The sequence below is a fragment of the Micropterus salmoides genome, unplaced genomic scaffold, assembly GCF_014851395.1.
Source record: "Micropterus salmoides isolate LMB-PRFRI ecotype aquatic unplaced genomic scaffold, ASM1485139v1 Ms_hic_scaffold_4, whole genome shotgun sequence".
NCBI lineage: Eukaryota > Metazoa > Chordata > Actinopteri > Centrarchiformes > Centrarchidae > Micropterus > Micropterus salmoides.
Window position 1 is genome coordinate 15732366 of NW_024043372.1, and position 27072 is coordinate 15759437.

The window sequence follows — 27072 nt, forward strand, 5'->3', positions numbered from 1 at the left end:
TTAAAAATACTGTATATTTTGCAGCCTTTTGCATGTGCGTCACTGCGAGATGTGTATACAGTATGAAGAAGAAATTCCTGCTAGCAAATGGGAAAACTGGGCATTAAAATATGTTGAATATTAGAGAATTACCTGCGCATCAACACAGCATCAGCGTACATCATCTAAATAAATCAATTACAGACAGGAAATGGCAGACGATGAATCCTTGGAGGGCAAACGTAACCTTGCACTCCAAACTGTCAATATCCCCCTGACAGAGAAGCTCATGTTCACTCCCTCTCCAGAAAATGCATTAGACACACGATATCCTGAGCCCGGGCCTTCAATCTATCCCACACAACCACTAATCTGTTAATTGATCTGGCTAGGGGAAGGAGAGAAATGGTGTATGTGGTTGTGAAGGGGGGTTAGGAGATGGTGGGATGACATTACTGAAGAAATATATAATCTTTTATAATGGGTTCAAGGACCTTGAGTGGATGAAAGCTTGCTGTTGTTTGGGGGCCCTCTTTAAGAATTCATCCATCCCAGTTTATTGTTGGCCATCTCTGTGAGTGTTTTGAACTGTCATTGTACAATAAAGATATCAAACTACATTTTTGAAAGATAGTATTGCAAAAATGTCAATATTTTCCACTAAAAGATAGGGTTTCAGATTTCAGAAGACACTCTATACATCAAAGTGGGTCATCACTTGTATGAGTTGGAGTAATCACCTCACATAAAGGTATGATATATGTCTGTGTTTTACAAGATATATCACACAATAAAATCTAGTGTACAGTCATGCAAGCAGCTCTGTAAGGTTATACTTAATTTGACTTAATGATGATGTCAGCATGCTAACATGCTCACAATGACAATGCTAACAGGCCGATGCTTAACAGGTTAACAGCAACACTAGCAGCTCTTTGACACTTAATATAACATGTTGCCATGCTAACACTTGCTAAGTACCACTGAACACAAAATACAGCTGAGGCTAATGGGAATGTGATTAGTTTTGCAGGTATTTGGTCATAAACCAAAGTATTGGACACATTCATTTTGGCCAGATTATGTGCTCTGTATGAAAGGTCCGGGTCACCAAAGTTTTTACAAGTTATCCTGAGCAGGGAAAGAACATTACACATTTCATGGCAATCCATTAAAGTGTTTTTGAGATATTTCATAATGTGATTATCGAACATCTCTAATCTGCTGCTATAACCGCTCCACTCCACTGGGAAGGCTTGTTGTAGTTTCAAGCTCTCGGTTTTACTTCAAACCCATCATCAGAGGCAGATAGAGATGTCAGGAAACAACAGCTAACACACACCAGGTGTGCCAGCTGATTATTTGGGTGGTGGAGATGGCGCAGTGGATAAGACTCCCACTAATCCACATCCACCAGTGTGTCCCTGAGCAAGACTCTTAACCCCTAGTCGCTCCAGAGGAGTTCAAACTCTGACATAGTAATTGTAAGTCGCTTTCGATAAAAGCATCAGGTAAATATAAAATGTAAATGCATCAGTTAGGCTGATGAAGTCACAGGCCTGTTTAATCTTACTGCTTTTAAGATAAATCATCAACACCAATCATGTGAACATCTTCTATAGATCTTAGACCACTGTTCTGGTAATGGTAATATATGCTAATGGGAAACACTTAATTAAAAAGCAGAACGTCCAAATGTTTCCTTTGATGAAATATTTCAGTGTTTTTGTAAACTGTCCATCGATGAATGTCTTTCTCATGATGTTGTCTCCTGAAACAAAATCTGTTGTTCCATGATATGTGTACCTGCTCCTAATGATTTAAAGTAAGCTAAACTGCAAGCTTGAATCTGCAACAATGTCTCGGTCCTTTTTGTAACTCTGCTGTTACAGTTTAGTCCTTCCTCACCCAATCCATTTCTTTATGAGCCTTACTTTGTGCGTTGGGTATTGTCATGAGGGAGATGGGCGGGTTCCCCAAACTGTTGCCACAAAGCTGGAGGCACACTATTGCCTAATCCATTCATTTGGTGAAGCATTAACATTTCCCAAACTGTAAATGTCTAAATCACTAAAGCACAGAAAAGTACAGGCGTCCACTTGCTTTTGTCAAAACAGTGTAATTCGCTGTCAGAAAGGGAAAAATATTAAGCTTATTGTACCATGTTTATGTTAGTGATGATCACATTTTGTACGATCCAGAAAAAGAGCGCTTTGATTTGACTCAAGCCCACCTGGTACCAAACTTCCCACTTTTCCAAGGGGACCCGAAGAAAGCTGAAGAAACCTCAGGCCGGGGGAGTCTGGAGGATGACAGCAGGCATTATTTCACACAGAGGATAATGAATGCAGAAGTGTTTTGGTATTACTCCGCTTGTCAACCACTAAAGGGATTAAGGGCTCGATCAAGGCTGCAGTGTAGGTGATAAGAGTCAAAAACAAGAACAAGAAGTGAGTCACACACTCTAATCCCTTCTCCACCGTTCTCACCAGCAGACATTTAGCAGCCTCCTCTGCTTGACACGTCCCCCCTCTGAGACATAAGGAGCTTAGATGATGCAGCATTTTTTTTTCTCCTCCAGAATAAAAAAAGATGAAAAATAACTTGAAGAAGTGCTCGCGGTCATTGCCTGCCTTCTTATTTTGACTCCTGACAAAACACAAACTCTAACAGAATATAACACACAGTAGGGTTGATGTTACCAGATATACCTTGACATGATAGTAGATTGAATAATCGTTAGTTGCAACCCTACACCATTTACAATATATTAATATATTGTGATACACAGTTATATAATATATAGCATGACAGAGGATTTTATCCATATTGCCCATGTCTAACAGACAGTTCTGGCACCGATCAATGAATAATTAAGAAACATAACTTTTAAGGTGAGACTGTTAACTTTTAATGAACAGCAGCCACTCAAGCCACAAGAGACAATTTCAAGCTCATGTTACATGCTAAGTAATGTAGTGGTGGAAGTAATGAGCAGTCCGCAAACTGACTCAGTGGACAGCAGTATCTATCTATACGCTTGCTAACCTTTGCTACCATAAGTTGTTGGTCAAACCAGACCAAGACTGTAGCAGCAAGACCTCAGAGTGTATAAATGTGAAGAAGGGTGTGTTTAACGGTTTATGAACTTTTTATTTTTTGAGGAAGAATGTGGTCTTTCTTTCTTAAAAAGTTATATAGCCTTGCTTTAAGTCTCACTGTAGTCACGTCTGCATCTCCTGGTATAAAATCCTATGCAAGTAATTATGTAACAGTAGTTTAAGTAAGCATGTGTTTCAAACATGAAGTTTGAGCTGAAATCATATTCATCACTGGTCTCTGTTGTTTAGGTTACTATTCAAGGAAAACTTCTGTAATTTCATCAAACAAAAATCATTTTAATTTTATTCAATGCAGCCTTTAACCTTTCATCTATTATAATTTTTAAATCCCCCACACTTTTTTGCATCAGTGAGAGACGATTACAGAAAATCCAGTCTTTCAGGTGAGAAACTGGAATTAATCCAGGCTGCGGGGGCTCAGTGTACAAGGCACCAGAAACACCATGGGGTTTGCAGCCCACATACAATTCTTCCTTCTCCCCAATACTCACAGTGCTTTGGCATAAAGAATTATAATGAAAGATGCACTAATTTCATTATGACTGATTTTCCCATTAAGCCACATTACATAATTTACTGCTGGGGCTTTGAATCGGTACACAAACAGCTTGAACATTGTTCAGATACTGACACCTGGTGGTCAATAAAGGCAAGGCAAAACATTGTGTGATAAAAAGCATCAACCACTTAAATTCTCTAAAAGCTCTATAATATAGACTGCCCTCTCTGTGCCATCTATTGATTGATAAACACACTACTTTCACTGTATAGAATCAATATTGCACTAAACAGAGCTTACAAAATGTACAAATGTCCCCATGCAATTCAGGCCAGTTTCCAACCCTTTAAAAACACCTTTTAAATTTCACTCCTCTCAAAGAAGTCAGATCCACTTTGGATAAAAGTTTAATTCACAAAAATACATTGACCAATATAATGAAAATGTACTAAAATGTACTTTAATAATCCATAAAAGCTGGAACATCATTGACAGAAAAACACAAGAAGCATTATTAGAGTTGGTTTAGTATAATATATTTCAGCTTCAAGAGACATAGAAATCAATCCTTATTTTTCCCCATATTTCTTCTATAAAAGACCCATTTTTTTCTGAAGCATTATTATGCAAAAAATGGCATTAGAATATATTATGGGAGCTATGAAATCCCAGTGACTGAGTATAAAATTAAGTCACATCAGAGAGAGATATTCGCAGAAGAGAAGTCCATGAACAACAGGGCGAACAAAGAAAAAAAAAAATAATAAAAATAATACATATTATAGACCTTGATCTATCATCACTGACATGACAGGCATGGAGAATAGGTGTATGGCTATAAAAAAATTCTCACTTTTCCACTTGAAAACATCTACACTTAATAACTGATGCATTTTTTTCATGCTCGTTTTTGAAGAATATTTATAATCATACAACTAAAGAGGTCAACTTCCATGTCTTTCAAATACGATATTGAAAAAAGATGAAAAATACTGTTCTAACTTTGTTTTCCTTCTTTAACGCTGTTATTTTCTTTTTGTTAAACTGTCAAAACAAAAAAAAAAAACACAAGGGGCTGCTCTCTGGCCATGTAGGCGGCTCATGGACACGTTATACTTTCAGAGGCTTTCATCATCATCATAAGTTTGTGGTGTTTGTTGGTGCAGAAATGGAGACTGTCCGTTCAAGGTTCACACTGAAACTGAGACAGAGGAAGGTCCTCGCAGGTGAGAGACTGGAGTCTTCTCTCTCTCTTACTGTCTTTCTTTCTCTCTTTTTTTAAATTCTCTCCGTCTCTCGTGTAGATCATCCTCATCTTTGATAGGAGCAGTTCAGTCAGCTGATTCACCGTTTATGGCTGATGGAGGGAGGGGTGGGGGTGTTTGTGGGGGGGCAGGGCTGTTGGAAGGCTGGCACGTTCCAATCAGGGCAACAGTTCTTCATTACAGCATTTCTGCAAGACAGCATGGTGGTTAGGTCCTCGTTTCACATCCTGACTACCCACCTGCAAGTTGTCAGTTCCCTCTAGTGGCCGGTCAGTGACATTACATTCTTAGAAGTAGGATTAAGTGCATAAATGATCCCAAACGTCCAGACTTCTCAGGGGGCTACACACCCTCCATATTTTTAATAACAACCATATAAAAAGTCTGTCCTAATACCCACACCACCTCTACAAGATTTGGGGGGGGGGGATTTACAACATGATGTATTCTGTGACTACGTATTAGTGAGATTGTTTCTTGCGCTCAATCACATCTACGAGTGCATCTCAAAGAAATGTGAATATCGTGGAAAAGTTACTTTTTCCCTGTAATTTTATTCAAAAAGTGAAACATTCCTATATTCTGGATTCTTTACACAAAGTGAAATATTTCAAGCCTTTATTTTTGTATTAATCTTGATGATTACTGGGTCAGAGAAGCTCATTTTTGTATTAGCTGAGCAGTGACATACAAGCGTCACAGTGAGTCTGAAAGACAAATATAAATATGACAGACTAAACAGATTCTAAATATGGTAACTTGCCTGTAAATATTTAAGGAAATGCTTCATTTTTAGTTCGACCCTCAAGTTCTCTAAAATGGTTAATATCCTTATTTAACTCATTTAAGATTAAGGGGGATGTATTAATATTGCCGACATAACTGTAGGGTCAATATATAAAAGATTTTCCTCTTTCATGTTTATGTTGTTGATTTAATTGAATGCTAAGTCAAAGTTTAGGAGCAAAAGGAAGTTCAAGGAAGCTGAACACTGCTTTGTTTTGGTCATAAGGCAGTCTGTTGAGCTCCTCCAGGGGGCTTAGAGACTGTACAGGTGCAACGGTGGAAAATATCTGTCTAGCTCTTCTGTGGACCTCCACTTCCCCCGCTTAAGTCAGTTCTCACGGTAGAGACTTCCTGCTCTGTGGCTTATGTGGTGTTTGTCAGATGCAAGCGTTCACAATCAAAACCAACTAAAGACAGTTGATGTTAGGTATTTATGTTTGTTTTAGAGGCACTTCTACATCAGCAAGTGCCAAATCGGATATTTCAGAGCTTTAGAAAAATCTCTCAGTCATAATTACAACTTCAGCTTGATACACCTGCGCTGCTTTTAGCTTTGTAATTAAAACAAGGCTTGGGTGGTTGGACATTGAGAGCCACTGGGGGGCAGTTCTGCATTGTCTGATCAAATGCTTAATGGGCTCAGCTTTTTTTACCAATAGCAAAGCCTGAGTGCAAAGCATAGACAGAATAGAAATAGAAGTGAGAACACACATAGCTCTGCAAATGCATGCCCAGCTGGCTTTTTGAGTTCGTCACTCATTTAAAGGGAATGCTACCATCCAACTTTTTCACAGCAGACATTTTGACTTGAGACAGTTACAATGCACAGGCGCTATTAATAAGATTAACTATGGCTGGATTCCATTTAGATGTTCCAAGTCCAGGGCCATGCTATTATGCATGCCAGCTCTCTGGCATGACTTACTGGGCCACTTAGATATAACGCAGCCATGATTAATGCAAATGGTTACATCTGTGTTTTTGCTGCTGTGACAACTCAAAGTATCGGCTTAAAAAAAAGACTATAAAGTTTGTTAGAGAGTTGAAACTCCCAGCTGGATTAACACCCAGGTTAACTTCTAGATTTCAAAACTCATTAATCGGGTCTATAAAAGTCTGATGGTTAAGTCGCATATTGCTGCTGTAGGTGCCCAACAGAATCTGAATACATGCCTGTAAGGCCTGTCCAGATTTTTTCTGAAATACATAGTTTTTACTTAAATCTTTAAAGATACACTATCTCTTTTTTTAAAAAAAGGTTTTTACTCCCTGTAAATAGTATGTCCTACAACGTTTGGGTTTAAAAATGTGACCACAAATCGGAAAGAAAACCTTGCAAATACCAATAGTCGGCACCTTTAGAATCACTACTGAATCATATCAGGTATCAGCTCCATGCCTCTTCCTGTCCCAGTGAATACAGTGAGTGCTAAAATCAGAGCCCGGTGGCTCATGAGGTCAGCAAACTGGAAATGGCAATGTTGTACAAAGTGATGTCCCATTAACTCCCTCTCTGTCCTGTCTGAGGCTGGCACTGTAATACCCCCCCCCCCTTGCAGTGTATGAGCTTGTGTGTTGTAAGCAGTGGAACAGTGCAGCTGTAATCCCATTAGTGTTGGTTCATTGGGCTGGCCAGCGTGTGAAGGGGGGGCGGCAGCAGACACCGCCCCGGGGCCTGCTGACAGAGGCCCAACTCTCACACACACTGGACCACTAACTGACCAACACAGATGGATTCAGACGAGGAACGCAGTGGGTGGTTTAGCGACCCTGATGTCTGGGCTGGGCACAATGGTACTGTCTGTCTCACTAATCCGGTGTTATTGTTAATATCACAGTTTTATTTCCCCCCTCCCCACAAGTTAAAAGTGACTGAAGAAGGTAGATATAAAATCTCTGCTGTGCTTCACAGTGTGTTCCGTCAATACTGCCCACAATGTGTTAACACTGATTATAACGCCCTCGAAGGGGCCGCACTCTGACCACAACTCTTGCAAACTGCGGAATGTTCAGCTACACCCATTTTAATATCTAAACAAGGACGTCCTACTGTGACACCAGACATGCACTTTTTAATGTTACATCTGTACACTTTTAATGGTTAGAGTTTAGACTTTAGTAACTTTCAGTGCTACTGAACTGTATATGGTTTTTATTCTTGCACATAATTAGTCTTAAGCAGAAGAGGTTCGTGCTTGATACGGTCAGCTCCCTACATGGACATTTTTAAATGAGAGATTATGGTTATTATGATTATGTGGATTGACAATGTGATGTCCAAGTGGTACTGAGAAATAAATGCATTGCTCCTTTTAAAGAAATGTTTTTGTCCACTCCAAAAAAGGGGTCAGCTACAGGAGAACACCTCTAATCATGGTAAAGAGTCAGAGTTTTGCTCTAGGACACTTCAGCACTAGTCTCACTGACCAAACACATTAGAGTTCAAACAGAAAGATAAATAAATAAATAATTCAGGCAGCAGTTTTCAGAGGCTCCTGTATCAAACAAACAGATCAACTAACACAAAAAGTGTGGAGGTCTTAGTCACAATATTTTGTATATATTTGTATGTAAGTGTACGGGAAAACATCTGGTTTGGCCAGTAGTAGAACTGGCTTCAAAGCACGGAGCACTTCCTGGGGGCTTGGAGGAAATGCGATGCTAGCAAGCTGACCAATCACAGTTCTTGCAGTCTGCGGTTCCGCGAAGTGTAGTTACATTGTTGGGGAGGTGCGCGTCAGGCTTTGGCATAGGCTACAGCGTTACGATATGCAGCTACGCGAAGTTGGCCTTAAGTGTGTACATCCGAGTGCAACACCGTGGATGCCTTTGAAGAGACGCTGTCCGGCCTTTCTCCATGTCTTTGAGAGTTGCCATGGAGAACAGCTGTAAAACACCCTTTGCATGGTCAAACAACATATCCTACAAATAAAGTATTTTCTTTATTCTAAGGTCTTTCACCTTCAAAGTTTGGAAACACTGAGGCTCAGTAATCTCCATGTGACGCTGGATACACATCATGAGATTTGCTCAACTGACTGAATGTAAAATCTTTCAAAGGAAATTTTCCACATCAGGGTGGAAACATTCTTACCGTGACTTTCTAAGATGGAGAGCGGTGGGTTAAATCTCATCAGGAGCTTAAAGTGACCTGCTGTGACCTACTGTGGGTTTTTGGGTCAGTGTGACCAGTAGCTAAAATCAGAAATGGGCAACATGACAATATATACTGTGAGAATAGATTTTGCTACACTGCTTGTGCCAAGGCCGCCAAGCCTTTGCTATTTCTGGATGTCAAAGGTCATTACGGGCATTATTGCAAATCAATAAGCATGACTGCTGTATGGTAATGTTTTTAATTATAGGGACCTTGCACCAATGTGATGAAGTACTTTGATTAGTCAGGCATTTAAGATACTAAATTATCAAAAAAGAAGCTAGTTCTATATTTATTTATAAAGGGTTTATAATTAATTTTTCCATAAAATGTACTCTCTCTCAATACACAATGGGATTCCAATATAACAGTAAATTGTGACAGGAGATACTGTCTTGACGCTACCAGTGCTTACAAAAAGGAAGCTCCAATGTACTGTCAGGCTGCAATCCAACAAGTAGTATGGATGAAGGTTAATTATTGCATCACATACAGTAAATATCAGTAAAGGGTGATCTAAAAATAGCTTGTCTCTGTAGAAGGATTGACAGTAATAAGCAGCCCGGTTTACTGAGTTACTGTGTTCAGACTTCCTCATAACAAGTTTCCGGCCAAACTGTTAAAAACGCTTTGAAAATTTTTGAAAAGAAGAAGCGATCCTGATTTTCCTGGGAAACAACCTGATGACCTGGATTTCCTCAGACATAACCAGCTGCTGCAGTCTGCTGAGCACCATATTTAAATCCCAGCAATCACGCAGTGACTCATTCATTCAAGAGCAATGAAGATGAAAAAAGAAAATGCTAATGAAAGCACTGCACACTGTTGAAGGCTGACTCAGGATGTGAACCACAGTATTACCACCTGACAATTGAGAAAGAGGGCAACAATACTAAAGATCAACACTGTTCCTGTACAGCTGGGTATTTCTCTAGTCACTATTAAAATCAAGAAAAAGCAAAACAGTAGGGTCCTTTCAACCTCTCTTGGTAGCAACTGTAATTATTACAAGTGCCCCAGGAACAGCGTTTGACCATATCTTGGAAAAAGCAAAAATAAAAAGAAGCTAGAAAACGACTCCTTATGCATTAGAGTCAATGGAGCGCAGACATGAAAGTGTCGGACCCGAGTTAGAGAGAGTCTTATACTGCGCTGTGATTGGCCAGCTACGTATTCGGGCCGTGGCTTAGGGAAGGGTCAATTACTTTGCCATCGTTAAATACATTAAACTGGAATAACTACACACAAAAAAAATAAATTTTAAATTAAAAAAATATACTGGTTAATTCGGAATTACCCTGTTGTTCAAGGAAGTTTCCACAGAAAATGTATTTTCTCCCCACTTTTAGCATCTGTTGTACCCCTATCTGCCTGGATTGGGGGCACCCTCTCTGCATTGCACCATCCAAGGTTTATCCAAGTTTCTTTATGTGCTCAGGTTCTTCTTAGAGAGTTCAAAAAGCGACAGTAACCACTGTTGACATGATGTAATATTTACAGATTCATTTGACTCGTCTTGGCTGCGGGCAAACACACACGTAATAGACTGTGATGAATGACAAACTACACCTGATGTAAGCAGCATCATCTAAGGTGACATAGAAAGCTTTTATATAACATTAATTACCCTTACAGCCTACCTATGCATCTTGACATCATGAATGTGTGAGCTGCTGGGCCTTCATGATTAACACTGTTATGAAATTTTAGACCCACTCACCTGGCTCAGAGCTGCTGCAGGGGCTGGAGGAGGGGGGCGGGGGTCTTTAAAGCAGGACACAGTTGGATTTCTTTTTTGCCTTCTTTTTTTCCACTGGCGTTTTCCTATTTATCTGTCTGACCAGGTCATAGAAGATCTAAGGAAGACACAACAAAGAGACAACAAAAAAGATCAGTGGTTTAGCAGTAAAATCATCTCTCCTCTTTTATACAAGGCAGTTCCTAACATACCGTGGCACTGTTAATCACCTGAAGCCTCATCACTAAATTGATTGATGCCCTTGTTTGCACACAGTAAGTTTAACAAGGGTGTAGCGCTGAGTAGAAGGTATAATCCAGCTGAACTCTTTACCACCTGTGTCTTCGATGAACCGTGCTGTTCCTTGTTAACATTACATAAGCTCCTACCACTAGAACGAGGCCAGCATTTAAAAAAAAAAAAAATTGTGACTGGTCTTTGAGGGCTAGCTGTTTACTGCATGGTCAGGTGTCACCATTGGTTGGTTTCGGTGTATACTCACATCGAGGACATTGATCTTTGACTTAGCAGAGGACTCTAAAAAGGCACAGTGGTTCCACTGTCTGGCCAGGTTCTGGCCCTGCTCCTTCCCCACCACACGCTCATCCTCCAAGTCGCACTTGTTCCCCACCAGGATCATCGGCACCTGAGGACAAGCAAACTAAAGGTAAGTATGAATCCTTTGAGGCAGGTGTGTGATTGCAGTATAAAAACAAAAAGCAAAAGCAAGGAAAAGCAAACAAATCTGAAGCAATGAAAAATGCTAATCAGACAAATGTGGGTAAAAATAATAGAGTAAGAGAGGGAAGTTTGATGGTAGAAAAAGAGAATAAAGAAAAGTAGGAGGTTTAGAGCGGAAAGTGAAATAGGAGATAGTATTCAAGTAATGAGAACAATGTTAGTGGGACAGTGTGAATTATGTCTGTTTTTAATACTAATGCCAATACATTACACAAGTTTCAGTAATTCCAAATCATACTTTTTAAATGAAACTTTGAACACATGAAAAATGTGTTTCTGTTAAATTTATCAGAAATGTTTAGATGCAGAGTGCATGTTTGTATTCACCTGTTTTAATGTGCATATTGAAGGTGTGCATTAAACAGAGTGGAAATGCCAGGAATTCCACATAAAGCGCAGGCATTGCAGACATTTGTAACGCTTGGCTGGGACGAAGAAGGTGGTTTATCAAAGTGAATATAGAATTTAAACTGACAGAAACAGATTTCAATAAACCAATGGTGCAGTGCATGCTGAGCTTCTGTAGATAAAGATTCAAGTGGTATTTTGTTGCTATTCATGTTCATACGTCATGTCTCTGTATATATCTGCATATATGCAAAAAAATAATCTATAAGCAGGGGGGCTGTGATAAATGACCAATGAAATTATTCTTTGACTCTTACTTCCCTTGAAAGTTTAATAAATCTGACCCTATAGGGCCAGCCCTCCTCGGCACACCGGTGATATTAAAGTCTGTGGGGGTCCAGTGCTAAGGGTGGACATGGGACTGGGATGTGAAGGATGAAAGTACTAGCAGGAACATATATTTCTCAATGAATGCTGAACTCATACGTCCTCAAGTAAAACAGTGGAGACAGGATTATTAACAGTCAAGTAGTCTACGCAATTCAATTTGAAGCCTGGATTGGTTTGTCACAAAGTCAATCCATAAAATCAATCAATCCCTGTGGGAAGGCAAAAAAAGTCATTTAGGTTACACAACAGTGACAAAAGAGATTAAAGAATCAATATGAACTTGCAATGAATGGAGTTTCTCTTGGTTTTCGTTCTTTAGAAGAGCCAATTCTTTTCCAAACAAAAGTGAGAACAGAACCACGGAGACGATGACCACTGACATGAAGTGCAGCTGGCTGTGGAATCTCCAAAATACCAAACACTTCTTCTTTTGTGCCCTGAGTCAGATGTTTTAACAACCAAGGTAAAAGAAAAGAAAAAAAAATTTATATATATTATATATATATATATATAAACCTCTGAGGAAGTGAGAATATTCTGGGCAAAACTTCAGACCCAACTGTCACAGTGGGGAGAGCCGGGGCGGTCAGGGTGTCAGGATGCGTCTCATCCTGCCTGCTGTTTCCCGACCGGCTATCTAGGGAGCATGCCGGCCCGGAGGAAGTCATGGCAGCCCCGCCCAGCCGGGATAACATCGCTTTCCTTCCTGAATGTTTTCGAACATTTCAGATGGATTCTATGCTCCGGCTGCTCTGTGGAATTACATGATAGTGCAAGACTGTGTGTGCGCGCGTGTGCGCGCGTGTGCGCGTGTACGTTCATGCGGCATGCAGTGTATTTTTGTTTTCATCACTATACCACCCTCCAAAAAACTTCATGACAATAATAAGAAAAGGCTCAAGACTCAAGTTTAAGGAGGACTTCAGTATTTTCTCTGTCTTTTGTTTAAGTTCACAGGATATTTGTGTTTGCAGTACAGCTTAGCAAGCAAGACACATAATCAACTAGTGGAAAATTCTGCATGTAGCACAACAGGCACCAATAATATATCAGCTGGGGAAATCCATTTGTGGTGGGCCTGTAACAAATAAATCATTGCATGGGAAATCCTGCCGGTCCACTGATCGCCCCCATTCGTGTCTTGTGAATCTGTAAAAACTGGATATTTGTGAGGAATATGGTAGTACCCTGACATGCACTAACTTGCTCAAAACCTCCTTTTCCCACCCACAAGTCTAGTGTTCAGATGTCGTTTTTGACAGCAGTTATGGCCACGCTCCTCCAGATGAATACTTCTGAAGGTGTAGGACTAATACACCATGGTCCTTTTTTCTTTGCTCTCTCTCTCTGAGCTGTGAGGCAGACGACAGGAAACTGCGATGTTTAGTTTAACCCCATGGAGGTTGCTAGCGATGTTTGATATCCAAACAAGCCCTCGGACTGGACTGCTGAACGACATTTCTCCCAAGGGGTCCTGGGAGAACCAGTGGTATGCCCTCCTAACACAAACTCAGAGCCAAGCTGGGAGGAAAAGTATGGAGAGAGGGGTGGTAGGATGGAGGTATGCATGCAAAAATGTTTAGTGTCAGCAGCACATCAGGCAGCATTAGCCTACTTGAAGAATCCACGCAGCCCACAGAGAATCTGTTCAGACAATGACGTTAACATGCTATAGACAGGTCCTGTCCCGCCCACAAGGCATGCTAAAGATTGGATTGTGGGGAACACACACACACAAGAGGGAGAATGGAGTAGCTTAAATGAATGGAGCCAGTCGTTCCGAATGGAGCAGTGAGTCACAAGCATGGAGTCAGGCATTAGTACCATCCGAGTCACACAAGCAGAGACAGAGATGGCCTGAAAAAGTCATAAGACCTCTCTTACATAAGAACTGTGGAAGGAAGGGAAGTGAGCTTTTAATAAACTGGTGACTGCTCACTTACTTTATTCTTTACTCCTAAGAACTTTTTTAAGGAGATGGAATTCGGCCCTACTGTGTTTAACGTACAGTCATAAAAACGGCTTTTTAATTGAGCTTGGCAATATTAAGTGCGTCTGTCCATTTTGCAGGCCTTGCAGTAAATGGTGCGTGGAAGAGCTGAGAATGAGAACAGCTGTAGCAGCAACTACAATAGCCGTTTTATCTTTGCAATAGCTTGAAAGCTTTCTCTATAAGAAATCTGCCCTCATAGATGAAAAAAAAAGAAAAACACGTTAAGCATTTCCTTTGGTCATGCATTCCTGCAAGGGGCAAAGAAAGATAAACAGATGTCACAGCCATCACAGGTAAAAGCTTAAATCACCAGTGGACTGATAGCTGACAGAGTCGCCATAATAGCCAGATAAGCACAAATGTTAAGACTGGGGATATATTCAAAGGGAACGCAGTTAGAGAAGAAAAGGGACGTCGACTGTTTTCTTGCACGTTGAGGAGCCACTGATCCTGCTATCCATCTGTTAGCCTGAGGCTAACCTCAGTTCCCTAACCACGAAGGGTCTAATGAAGTACCACAGCCTCGCAATCCAGTGTGTTCTTGATGAGCTGAAGCTTTCCTTGCACATCATCTCTGCCAGACCACAAGCCAGGCCATAGAGAAGAGGAGGGAACTCAGAGCAACAGGCACTGAAAAAGCCATTCAAAACAAAAAGCAGAGGGATATACTGGCAGATGTAGAGAAAGGGGAGCAATAGAAAGATGCACAGAAAAATAAAAAATAAAAAAGATGTGACAGTTCTGCGCCAGGCTGCAGAAGGGATTTTTTAGATGGCTGACAGTAAACAGAGAGAGGGAAGGAAAGAGTGAGAGAGAGGGTTATGGTAACATTCATTCCCTCCAGAGATCACCAAAAAAGGGCATCTCAGATCCTGCTGACGCACTATCTGCCCCACCAGAGAGGGGATGGAGGGCTTACTCACTTTACCGCCTCACAATTTACCAGAGATACAGAAAACTGGACATGTGCTTCTAACAAACAGCAAACCGGAAAAAATAAGAGGACTTCCAATTTTTATTTGCACTGTTACAGATCCAAGCTGAGCGGCAGACTTGGAGGGGGAAAACCACACTGTCTGCATGAAAAGCAAGACTCAGGCTTGAACATCCATTAGTGAGACAAAGTTGTGCTGTTGAAAGGACTATTAGCTAAGTGACTATGGACCTTTGTCCCTGTTAAACACATCTGAAGAAACCAAACCACAGGGACCTTCATGCTGCTAATATTACATAATGCCAGGCTGCATACACAAGTTTCACTAAGTGCTTTGTCAATGTTTTCACATTACAGACAACACAGAACTGACACCATATAACACAACCTGCATTAATTCGAGGTAATACAAATCTGTAATTTCTGGCATAAGATGCAGTGATTACAGTGTTGAATGGTATCCATAGCAACAGTGCAATCTGGTTCAATGTAGGCGGCTGAGAACACAGAAGTGGGGCGATTATAACTTATCTGCACAACTTTCCACTATGTGTGTTTCTACAACCCATTCAACCATGAAAATAAAATATTAAAACTAAATGAGAATAAGTCCTGGAAGAATGTGTGTGCATACTGCATACTTACATCCTCGGTGTCCTTTACTCGTAGAATCTGTTCTCTCAGGTCCTGGAGGTCGTTGAATGTGGACTGTGCTGTGATGGAGTATACCAGGGCGAAGCCTTGGCCGTTCTTCATGTACAAGTCCCTCATTGCTGTGAACTGCTCCTACACAGCGGGAAAAATAAAGAAGGACAGGCCAAGAGCTCTGTCATATTTCATATACATATTTATTGTAAAGGTCCATTGCATATAACAGGAAATCACATTGACCTGTTCAGAGATTCAGTACATACAGTGGAATGCAAGATTTCTGTCACCTTTTTCCACAGCACACTTACACCATTGTGCAGTGTAGGTAGACTGAGCGCCCTGTGATTTTCCACTAGAAACAAGAATCAACACGCATGTTGCTTGCGCGCAATCAACATACATACAAGTACCAAATTAAACAGATTTAATTGGTGAACTTTGCTAGATGCAATGTTAAGGAATGAGGAAAATTATGAACTCATCCCTTAACAGGAACAGGAATGTCTGCACCAAATTTCACAGCAATCAATCCAATAGTCATTTAGACATTTCACTCAAAACCACAAATGTGAATCTTATGGTGGCCCTACAGGAAAAAGTCAAGGAATCAGCAAAATTGGTAGGTTTCATTCTCTGGGGGCCATATGTTGTTACAAAATTAAATCTTACTCCATCCAACAGTTGTTGAGATATTTGAGATGTGATAGTTGAGATACCTGACAAACACACACTGCAATCCAAATGTCAGCATTCAAAATAGCAATACAGGGCATTGACAGATTTCAGTGGTGAGGAGTTCACTTACTGTGCCTGCTGTGTCGAGAATTTCAAGCATACATTGCTGCCCATCTACCTCCACTTGCTGTAAGAGAGGAAAAGAAATGGCAAAAGACTCAGATAATGTCAAGTTTAATTTCAGGTCAATGTGTATATCATATTCCATATCAAAAATACATTAAAAAAAAAAAAAAAAAAAAAAAAAAACACACAACAACCCTAGAACAGGAGCACAATATCATGACGTGAACCTGCTAGCAATCAGCTCATTCCAAACCAGCACTCTGCCTCTCCCCCCTCATTGGACACTCACCTTTCTGTACGAGTCTTCTATTGTCGGGTCATATTTTTCCACAAAGATTCCCTGTACAAACTGAACTGTCTGTAAAAGAAGCCACAGAGCAAGCAAACGTTAGAACAATGCGACATCCTCCGGGTCACAAAAATAAAACATTCAGAATGGCAAATATGGCCGAAGAGCAGCACCTCCCTGCTGTATTATCGCAACATCTCGGTAAGACGTTGACGAAGAGGATGTTGCCAGTCACACCAGCGCGGAAGCAGACCAACCTCAGCTAAATCTTTCATTTTATAGATTCACGTGAAACATGCAAATAAAGAGTCTAAGCTAGGACTGGCCTACATTAAGCGCTGTGCTTAAAAGGTAGGTTTACATTAGGGGTAGACTGAGTTCATCTGATAATATCTTAAGATCTAAACACGTCAGCCTGCCAGTTTGAAGGATTAACCCGACTTCATCACCCGGTCGAAGTCAGCTAAGCAGGGCATAGATTTCACAGACATTTATGGCCTCCTTACAACCCTTTCATGACTAAATAAAATACATAAAAGTTTAAGATTTTGTGTCCGTTCTTAATCAAACCAATGAAAAAGAAATGGTTTCCACATCTACAACCAATGGCAAGTCTAGGATTGGCATGTCTAGTCAGACAAAAACACTCCTACACATGGATTACACTGACTAACAAGCCTGCAGCATACATTGCACATTTTGAAAGAACTCTTCTGTATAACACTGAGCTGGAAGAACACATGTGAGGAAGCACAAGCATGTTGCCTGTAATTAGTTAAATAAAGTAAGTTTTAAAAAATGAGGAAAAGGACTGTTTTAATCTGTGCTCTTGTAGCTCACTCTGACAAAAAAAAAAAAATGCAGTAGCTTCTTTTACAACATTGTTTTCTCCAAAAATGTTGAAACAAAATTCATTCTTTGCCATATAAATGACAGTTTTCCCGCCAGTCCCACCCTGCAGAGGTGTTAGAGGTGGGGGGGGACAAAGGGGGTGAGGAGGGAATACTCACCAGAGCGGACTTGCCCACACCTCCAGAGCCTAACACCACTAGCTTGTATTCACGCATGGCGGGTTTGCTTCACCGGACAGCCCAACAATCTGCACTGGACAAACAGGGAAAAGCAAATTGGGACAAACAAAATGAGAAAAGGTGCAAAAATCATGAAAAAAAAAAAAAAAAAAAAAAAAAAGGAAGCAGCAGCAAGATTCAACTTGCTTTTCAAGCTACACAGATGAATTTTCCCAGTCTGGTCTTTCCCACTCCAGAAGGGAAGGATTCTAGTCATTCCTGGAGGTTATGGACAAGAAGCCGCACAACAATAGAGGGAACACCCATAAGTGGAGCTGCTTCAGGGTGGAGGAGGCTAAGAGTATGTGACCCCTCTCTAACACAAACCAGCTGTGGTGTGTACAAGTGTTTGGGGGGGGGGGGGTGATACATAGATCTGGCAAATATTCCTCCTAATGACACAATCAATCTGGCGCACCAAAACACACCCTGCTGTTATTTTTTCAGTCACTCACTTGTTCTTGGTATTGTAAAATAGCAATATAGTGTCGGTCTTTTCAGACTAATTACAGAAACCAGCTGAGGGAAGTGGAAACTGCGATGGGGAGGAAATTATGAAATCACTGGAATATCCCTTTAAGGGACAGGGAGGCTTCGAATCATTGGCACACAATGTGGCGTAAAGTCAGTTGGGTTAGCCAACTGGGTCACTACAAGTTGGGCTACAGAGACGGAGAGGCTGCTACACTGAGGTTTAGCTGAGGCTGGGTGATGCGGGGGGTTCCGGTTTGTCGTCTACTTTCCAGCTTCATTTCAAATGATATTTTTTAGAAAACATGATGTCCAAATGATTGATTTGAATTACTAAACAATTCTGTCATGTAAAAATCAAGACTTTCCCAAAACTTTAAGAGGTTTTCAATTATTTATTTAGTTTAGGAAAATGTTCTCAACCCATAAAGAAACACTTAATCCTTGAATTTAGAGCTGCAAAGAAAATCTTAATTACTCAAGTTGTTAATTTAAAAAAAATGAATAGGAAACAATTTTGATGATCTATGCATTTTTAAGTTGCGTAAGAAATAAAGGCCTGGTTCCAGTTCCTCACATGTGAATAATATCTGGGTTTGTTAGTCTTCAATAACTGTAAACTGAATATCTTTGGGTTTTGGACTGTTGGCCAGAAGAAACAAGACATTTGAGGAAGTTTTCAACATTCTGACATTTTATAGACCAGGTGATTAATGAAGCATATAATTATTAGACTAATGTATAATGAAAATAATCACTTGCAGCCCTACTTCACTTCATATGAAAAATTCCTTGTCACCAAATTTGAAAATACATTACTTTTTTACTGACATTTGTGTTGGGATCATTTTCCCCGTTAGTATAATTCTTTTCAGTATTCCCTCGATTTGGAGATATTGTTTTCACCTGTTGCTGCATTGAAAATAAAGATTAGCAGGTCAAAATAATGAAAAATGTTAATACTAAAATCACAGTGTCCACACAGGTAAGGTGGCGCCACATTTATCCAATTTATGATATTGAGCCAGACCGATTTATCAGTTGATATGAGCTAATTGCATTTAATCGGCATCTGCTGTTTATAACGGCAGATATATGACAATTAAAAAAAAAGAGTCAGATCCTTCACTCATGTTATGGGTGTTGCATAGTTTGCCCACCAGAGGGCGACCAGCTGCAGCTCCCCTGTAACAACACTGCCTCACCACAAGCAGCTGACCGAAGTCTACCGGAGCTTACACGCAGCATTTAGAAACCAAACACGCAGAGGCCTGTATGAGCAGTGAGTCGGTCTTTTCCTCACATTAATTACATGACTTAAATAATTATAATAAAAACAGACCCAATCACTTCTCTTCTCCTGAAAACATTCATGACTTGCTAACCCTCCTGTTTTTCACTGTCATCTCCCGGCTTCCAAGTAGCTCACAGCAGTTTAATGTTACGGTGTCTGGGTGTTGGAAGCTGCTGACAGATGAACTGTAGATTTATTCTGACACAGTGTGGCAGTTCTAGTGAACAGTCCATATTTGTCTCTAGTTCATCACTTCTAAATATTCTCTAAAATCACGAAACGTTACAGCAGCTAACGCTGTCCATTGCTAAATTAGCCACAAAGCTAAGGCCGTGTTTATCAGTGGTGGAGGTAACGCTAACGTCGTAATGAGCCATTAAACTATAGTTTCTGACCTATTCTAAATAAGATTGCTCTAAAAGTTGCTCCTAGTATCATCAGCTTTACTCTCTCTGTTTACAGATGGCTGAAAAAGTTCACTAGGAAATGTTCACTTTTTAAAACTGTAATCTATTTTATTAACATAATCCATTTAGGAAAAGGTTACATACATACCAGCTTTCAATATCGGCCTGTTCGAAGTGTAGTTTATACAGTAAAGGGGTCTACTATCCAAATCATTCTCTAAATCTAAATATCGGCTCATAAATCGGCTCTTTTTCACTTTAATATTGGCATCGGCCTCCAAAAACCCATATCGGTTGGGGCTCTATAATGATACAAGATGAAGGCTGTGGCCAAACTTTGAGGGAAAACTAGAGACAGTATGACAACAGGCTTCTTCAACTACATATACTGCCTGTGATTCAGAAGCCAGAGGATTCAACTTTTCGGTCATGGGTTGAAAAGTGCAGCTTGTTGGCATCAAAGCTGTGTTGAGAAAGTGGTTAAAGTTAAATTCAGGTCTCAGATAAGACAGCATAGCCTTGCTTGATAATCAACCCATTTTTTGCAAACCATCTAAAGAAGCTAATCGCCAGCCATTCTGGGAAACAGCTGATCCCCTCCTACACGGCTCTTTTTACAGCACACTCCATCAAAATACTCGGGGGGGGGGGGGGGGGGGACAAAGGACCTCCAACTTCAATCGCAGTGACCATGTGGGATATGAAGCCCAGACTGTGAATAATTCATACTCACTAATCCTCTACACACAAAGAGAAGTTCTCCGTCCTACGATTAGGGAAGAGCCCTTTGGAGGGGAAAAGAAAAAGAACAGGGCTGCACGAGTGCTACGCAAACAGCTTCTGCTGCACCCTCGTGTAAATTCAAGTACAGAGTCAAGTGCATGCACAGTGTCACACAAACAATGTCACACTTAACTTTTGGCTAGGCCTCACTTGTCAGCTATCCGCATGTCACGGTATTTGTATGGACACTGTGGACTGACTACAACAGAGGATTTCAGGAACCTGCTCTGTGACAGAGGCTGTTAGATGCGACTGCTTCAGAGGTCGTTATGGAGGACGTCTGCTTCCACGGGATACAAAAAAGCTACAAGGGTATGCTGTTAACCCAAACTGAAAATTGAGTCTTCGTGTAGAAAGATAGTTGGCAGATGTAGCCGGTTATAAAAAAAATAAGAGAAAGTAGGAATGCAAGTTGGGCAAAATCTGATTAGGAAGATATCATCTGCAGGGCAAACATGTTTCTTAACTACATTTGTGTTTTTGCCTTTTTATTACATTTTAATATTCTTGAATACTTACAACAAATACTATGTTTACATGCCATTTTCAATGCTTAATGAAAATATGTGTGCATTGTATGGCCTTTGTTTTTTCAGTTTTATGTTTATAAAGCCTATGTTATTATTGGGGATGAGAGTTTGGTTTATCATTACTGATATTGCCACATATTAGGTACACTTTACATTTAGAGCAGGGGTATTCAATTAGATTTCAAAGAGGTCTAGTTAGAGAAAATTTCCTGAAGCAAAGGTCCGGAACATCAAAACGACGAACTTGCGTTATCATTCAGTACTATAACCTATAGTTGTATCAACACATGTTTTAGTCAACAACGGACTGTCAAATCAAATAATATTTCAGTCAGTTTTCACATCAAACTGGAGGGATAATAAATAATAACTATTCAAATAATAAATTCTAAATTTAAGTAAACTAAATTAAAGTGCCTAATTTTTAGAAAAAAAATTAATAAAAAGTGTAGCTTGAAGTGATGAAGTGTAGTCTTAACCAATTTTATAATAAACACACAAATGAACAGCTGTAATGCCTCCTCTTCTCTTTCATTTCCTCTTACAGAGCTACCACTTTCCTACTTTCTGTTGTTCAGTGAGAAACGTGAGCTCCAGCTAGCATATTGGAGATCTATGAGATATTCTGGTTTTGAACTGCCCGTGGGAGGAATGTACATGTAAAAATCTGTACATTCTTGATTAAAAGTCATGTGAAATCTCTTTTCCCTTTCGTCCCCTCAATTCGCGTGTGTTTCCAAAACGTCTCTGGTGAATCTCGCGGACTCGACTCGCAAGCATCGGTATGCACAGATTTGATTGGCTGAGCAGCGTCACATGAGACGATTGGAGCACATGCGATTGGTCTGTGAGTTTCCTGGTCCTCTAAACCAGTACAGTAAATGCTAGAAAAGCTGCGCGGGTTAAAATAGAAACGCTCCGTCACGAGGTAGTAAGTCTCAATAATAAATGGGCTGTAGGTCGGCGGTCCGGAGAGGACGGCGGCTGGGTCCGGATCCGGACCGCGGTCCGCCTATTAGTGCCCTATGATTTAGAGCATTTAGCAGACACTTGTCCAAAGCAAAGTGTGGTAACCACTTACTCAACTAAAAAGAGAACTAATATAATTTTTTTTTATTATTATGTAATTGTGGTGCTTACCACAGCAAAATAATGGTCTAAACTCTGGTCCCTCTTCTCCAGATTCTTTAAATGCAAGAGTTTAAACCATTGCTGTCTAATTCAACAATTTCCTTCAGGATAAATAAAGTTCTAGCTTTATTTTAACAATGTTGGCAGTGTAGATTAAGTTACTTCAAATTTAGTTGTTTTCCTATTAACCTTTACATAACCATGTCATACAATGGATGGAGATTGCTTGAAGAAGCTCAACTTTTGCCTATAAGTAAAAAGACAATCAAGTTAAAATGCATCACTAACAAAAAGGACAAGATTTTAATTATGTCTGAGCTTGAGTAGGAGAGAAGAAGAACATTTCTCAGCTCAAGTGTGTTAATTCATGTTCTCGAGAACGGCAAAGTGGTTGTGCTTGACACCTGCCAAGATACAAATACCAGCCTTCCCAACTCAAGTGACCTTTCTGATCAAGGCTCAAACTAATTCTGCTTAATATTCAATTAGCAAACAACACTCGTCTCCTTTGAACTCCTTCCTTATTGAACTTTCCCCTCGTAAGTGACGCATTTTCTATAAAAGTCTAAACAACAACGAGGGACTTGACTGAAAATTATGCTCTTGCACGGATACCTTATCGACAAACGTTCACAGCAGGAACTACATCCAACTGCACTCCCAACAGCCTGCCTACACACTCACGACACACACACACACACACGGCCATTTAAGGACATCTCCCTTTAAAACCAAAACCTCTCGCTCTTTCCACTGCCCTCAACTACACACTGTCATTCCCAACAAAACAAACACGCCGCTGCCGTTACTCTGCTCTCGTAGTAACCCCAGCAAATAAGGAGCGAGGGAAAGCCACATGCCACAGAAAACATGCTCCACCATGACATCACTGCATCACTCACCCTCTACGGCCAAAGGTATGTATCCATCTAAGGCTGGAAATTGGACGAGGTGGTGCTGCTAGCAAGAATATGCAGCGAATGTGTCTGCATAAACTACTCCACGACTCAAACTAGAGGATAGTGAAATTAGGGAGCAGGAGGCTTCACAGCTGAATTACAACATTCAGGATGCACTCAATCCTGGTCTAGTGAGGCTTATCTGACAGCATTGAAGCCGTCACAGTGCCTGACTCAGCACAGCGGTATGATTGACAGCAGCACTGTAAATCTTCCACCAAGTGCGGATGTTGAAAACGCACACATCCGTTTGGTTAAGCTAGCAACATGATACCAACTGTTGTGCCATCTTCTTATTTGCTTGCTTGACAAGCACAAGGCAACTTGAGGTTTAGGGGTAGAAAAAAAAACAAGAGACAGTTGTTCTGCTGTAGTGTTTTTTGTGGTTGATAAGCTCCTGGTTACTCATTACCCCCACCACAACCCCAGTTCACATCGCTTGTTCACACTGAGCTTAGCATAGGAAACCCAGAGACTTTGGGGGAATAACCCAGAAACTACTGACAGCAGAAAACCTGTCAAGGAGAGGGCTTAAGTAAAGAAAACACAGCGGTAACGCGTTATTTTACAGCCAACTTATTTCCTACCAATACCCTCCTTATGTCTTGAACATTTCCTGGAAAGTCAAACGTTATCTGGTACTAATTATACGGAAAAAGGTTCTGACACTGTTAAGTTTGTTGTGTTTAAAAAGGAGCTGTTGAAATCAAGAGGAATTTCCTGCAAAGTACTGCTCCTTTTAAACATAAGTTGAAATGTGTTATGTCATTATTTCAATTTATTTTATTATTGGAAAGTTTATTCTTCATGTTAAACTGCATGATTCCCCATCAAACTGTACTTTTTTTATGTTTAGCTGACCTGCTGTGCACCAACTAAAAGACTAGCTAGCTTAGCAGTTAATTGGGATTAATTAATTGTAAGTATACAGATTGAACCCTGTCTCTAATTTAACTTATAATTAGTGCCAAATTACATAGTTCTTTCTAGGAAACAACGTAGGAAATTAGGTTTTTACAAGCCTGTAAAACAAACCCTTTCCACCACAGAGCTTAAACAAAGAAATGCTACATTTTCACAGCGCACACTACTGTAATGTTTAAGGGGTGATATTCGTGTGTGACAGATAACACTGCATTTAACTTCATTCAGGAAACCAACACTTATGAATAATTAGGGTGTTTCTGATTACAACCTTTCAGGTAACAGATTTTGAGCACAAGGCGTCAGACTTCCTGCACAGTCTTCTCTATCAAAATTACACCGAAAGAAAAATGTCTTAAAAGAACCAAAAGCTTCAGTTCTTGCATCTCTTTTTCAGGTTCACTACAACCTTGAATGCTCCCTGTGAGTCAGAACAAAACTGCAGCTGGGCACACAAAACTTTGCTGTGACAAAGATCTGTAACTGACAAATACCATCAGCGGTATGCATCTGTGTTGCTGGGGCCTTGACCTGTAACCACATCCTCTTTCCAGAGCGAATGAAGGCTTCATGCTGATAGGATGGAAACGGAGTAGCTACCTACTAAAATAGTCTCTTCCAGTCTCTGTTCCTGTTAGAGAGTCCAGACAGCAGGCTTGCTGAAAGAGAGGGGTTTTATAGCCAGTATCTCATCATCAAAACCTGGACTATGAGAAGATTCAAGGGAAGGGGCAGATTAACTCAGTTAGCGTCTTTGCAGAAATGTCCACTATAATTGGAAGCTGTAATTATGTATAATTAATAAAGTTGACCAGCTGTGTGTTTATAGTTCCAGCATGGAGTTCACACCTTTCCTGTTTCACAACACTCTCCCTGCGGCAGAAATAACCTGCAACAGCTCGGGCTCAGACAACAGAAAGTCATTTGAGCTTTTGGGTTATCTCACTGTGAATCTACCTAGTTTGCTTACGGCAGTAGCATATGTTTATCACTCCAGGTCATGCTAAATAGCTACAATCTGTGGCTGTGACCACAGAGCAGTAACTAACACCCCGTCGATGTCTTGGATTATTGCAAACCTTAGCTTCCGTAACATTAATCAAATTCTCTTCTAATCATAAACCCGCTTAGAGACAAATCCTTAAAACACCATAATCTTTAATCCAGTCAACCGAGAAAAGCAGCTGCCCATAAACAGTCTAGTTTCATACCAGCAACCACGCTAAGACCCGTTATCAAGCTTGTTAGCAAAATGCCGCTAACTAGCTAGCTTTAACTGCTTGCAAAGGGCCGCCGACACTTAACAACCGCTAGCTACGGCTTGTTAGCAAGCAAGCTAAGCTAGCCGACACATTCCTGCCCTTAGCGTAAAATCAAAACACAGCTAGGTTGTCAGAAACAAGCTGCAATCAAGCGCATCTCATAGCTCAAACGTTACCGGACGTGGCAGGTTTTTAAAACAACCCTCATTACGGTGTATTTGCTCGGGAAAGACACAGCCGATTGCTAACGTTACCTGCCCTTCCGCCTGGCCTTGACTGAAAATGGGAGTGCACACTCCGTTTTGTACTTGAGGACAATTATTTCCATTTATTCGACAAATGCAACACACGTCGTACACTCCGCTGTGTCTGCTTATTATCCCGCAAGTGTGGACGCGGCGTGCTGCCACGCAAAATACTCATTTGACCGCGTTTAGCGTGCAGTAAAGTTTGGCATTTCCACTCACCGTTTCTCGCTCGCTGTCTTTCGCCGCTCCGCAAGTGTCAGTTCGCTTCTGTGCGCAGCAGACGTCACTCCCGACTATTTCTCATTTTTCTTAAAAGGGCATGACACATCGGCCACTCGTCCCCCGTCATTTGCATGATAACGGGCTGCGGAGTAATAACGAGTGTCAGTAGAAATACACACACACACGCCTTGGTTTTATTAATTGTTTGTAATATATTCCACATCAGCTGCACTTTGCTTCCAGGATTTATATTTAAACATAACAAATTCTTGAAGGATGAGTTAACTTTCTGGTTCTGAAATCTGTCAGGGATTGCCAAAATGCAAAACAACTACCAACTCCATGAATAAGAGCTCTTTTAAGTCTATTCTGGAGTCACTGAGGGTATTTCAAAGCAACTTTCTAGTCATTTTCAGGTTTCACACAATTAATAAAATAGTCATTAACAGAAAATGAATAGACTTTGCTAATCAATTGTTTAACTTTTTGTTCAAGCAAAAATGCCAAACTTTGGTTAGCACACTGTGATATTTGGTTGGACAAAATTAGCAACCTAAATATATTATATAAGTGCAGTGTCTTCATTAACTACTTTCAAGTCAATTTCAAGTCTCCACCTGAGGTCTCTGAATACCAACCATGTAAAGTGACAAACCTTTTGACCATTTTCCTTTCACAGCTGTTAAATGTTACATAGCTGAGACCAACTCCTGTCAATATATGGACCTGCTTAGAACTGAAACATCTGGTCGATTAATCAATTAGTCACTATCAATTGACAATTTAAGAGTGAAATTTGATCATCAGTTGATTGTTTAAGTTCTTTTTAGGTTAACTTGCCAAAAATTATTGGCTTCAGTTTTTCAAATGTGAATATTTGCTGGTCCTCTGAGCCTTTTATGACAGCATACAGAATATTTGGGGTTTTACAGTGGTGGTTTCACAAAACAGACACTTCAAATATGATATGCCTTGATCGAATTAGTCAAAGTGTTCTGACATTTTATAGATAAAACTATGACTTGATTAACCGAGTGACCAAATTAAGTCTAAAATATCCAAGGTGTATGGTCTTCTG

At 40.4% G+C, this 27072-nt stretch overlaps 1 protein-coding gene across 3 annotated transcripts; it reads right to left on the minus strand.

Moving 5' to 3' along the window:
- Window positions 1–3989: 3989 nt before the first annotated feature.
- On the minus strand, window positions 3990–26108 carry LOC119885910 (ras-related protein Rap-1A-like). 3 transcript variants are annotated; one of them, XM_038696247.1, is made up of 8 exons: window positions 25992–26108; window positions 17704–17792; window positions 16694–16762; window positions 16409–16465; window positions 15598–15738; window positions 11049–11192; window positions 10529–10664; window positions 3990–5053 (listed from the first exon to the last, which is right to left on the minus strand). In XM_038696247.1, exons 2-7 carry the CDS (start codon window positions 17758–17760, stop codon window positions 10575–10577), a joined length of 558 nt encoding a protein of 185 aa, XP_038552175.1. In that variant the 5' UTR covers window positions 17761–17792; window positions 25992–26108; the 3' UTR covers window positions 3990–5053; window positions 10529–10574. The 3 variants fall into 3 exon arrangements, with proteins under 3 accessions (XP_038552175.1, XP_038552176.1, XP_038552178.1); XM_038696248.1 differs by having other exon boundaries at window positions 17704–17797; window positions 25992–26011; XM_038696250.1 differs by lacking the exon at window positions 25992–26108 and adding an exon at window positions 23282–23399.
- Between the last annotated feature and the right edge of the window lie 964 nt (window positions 26109–27072).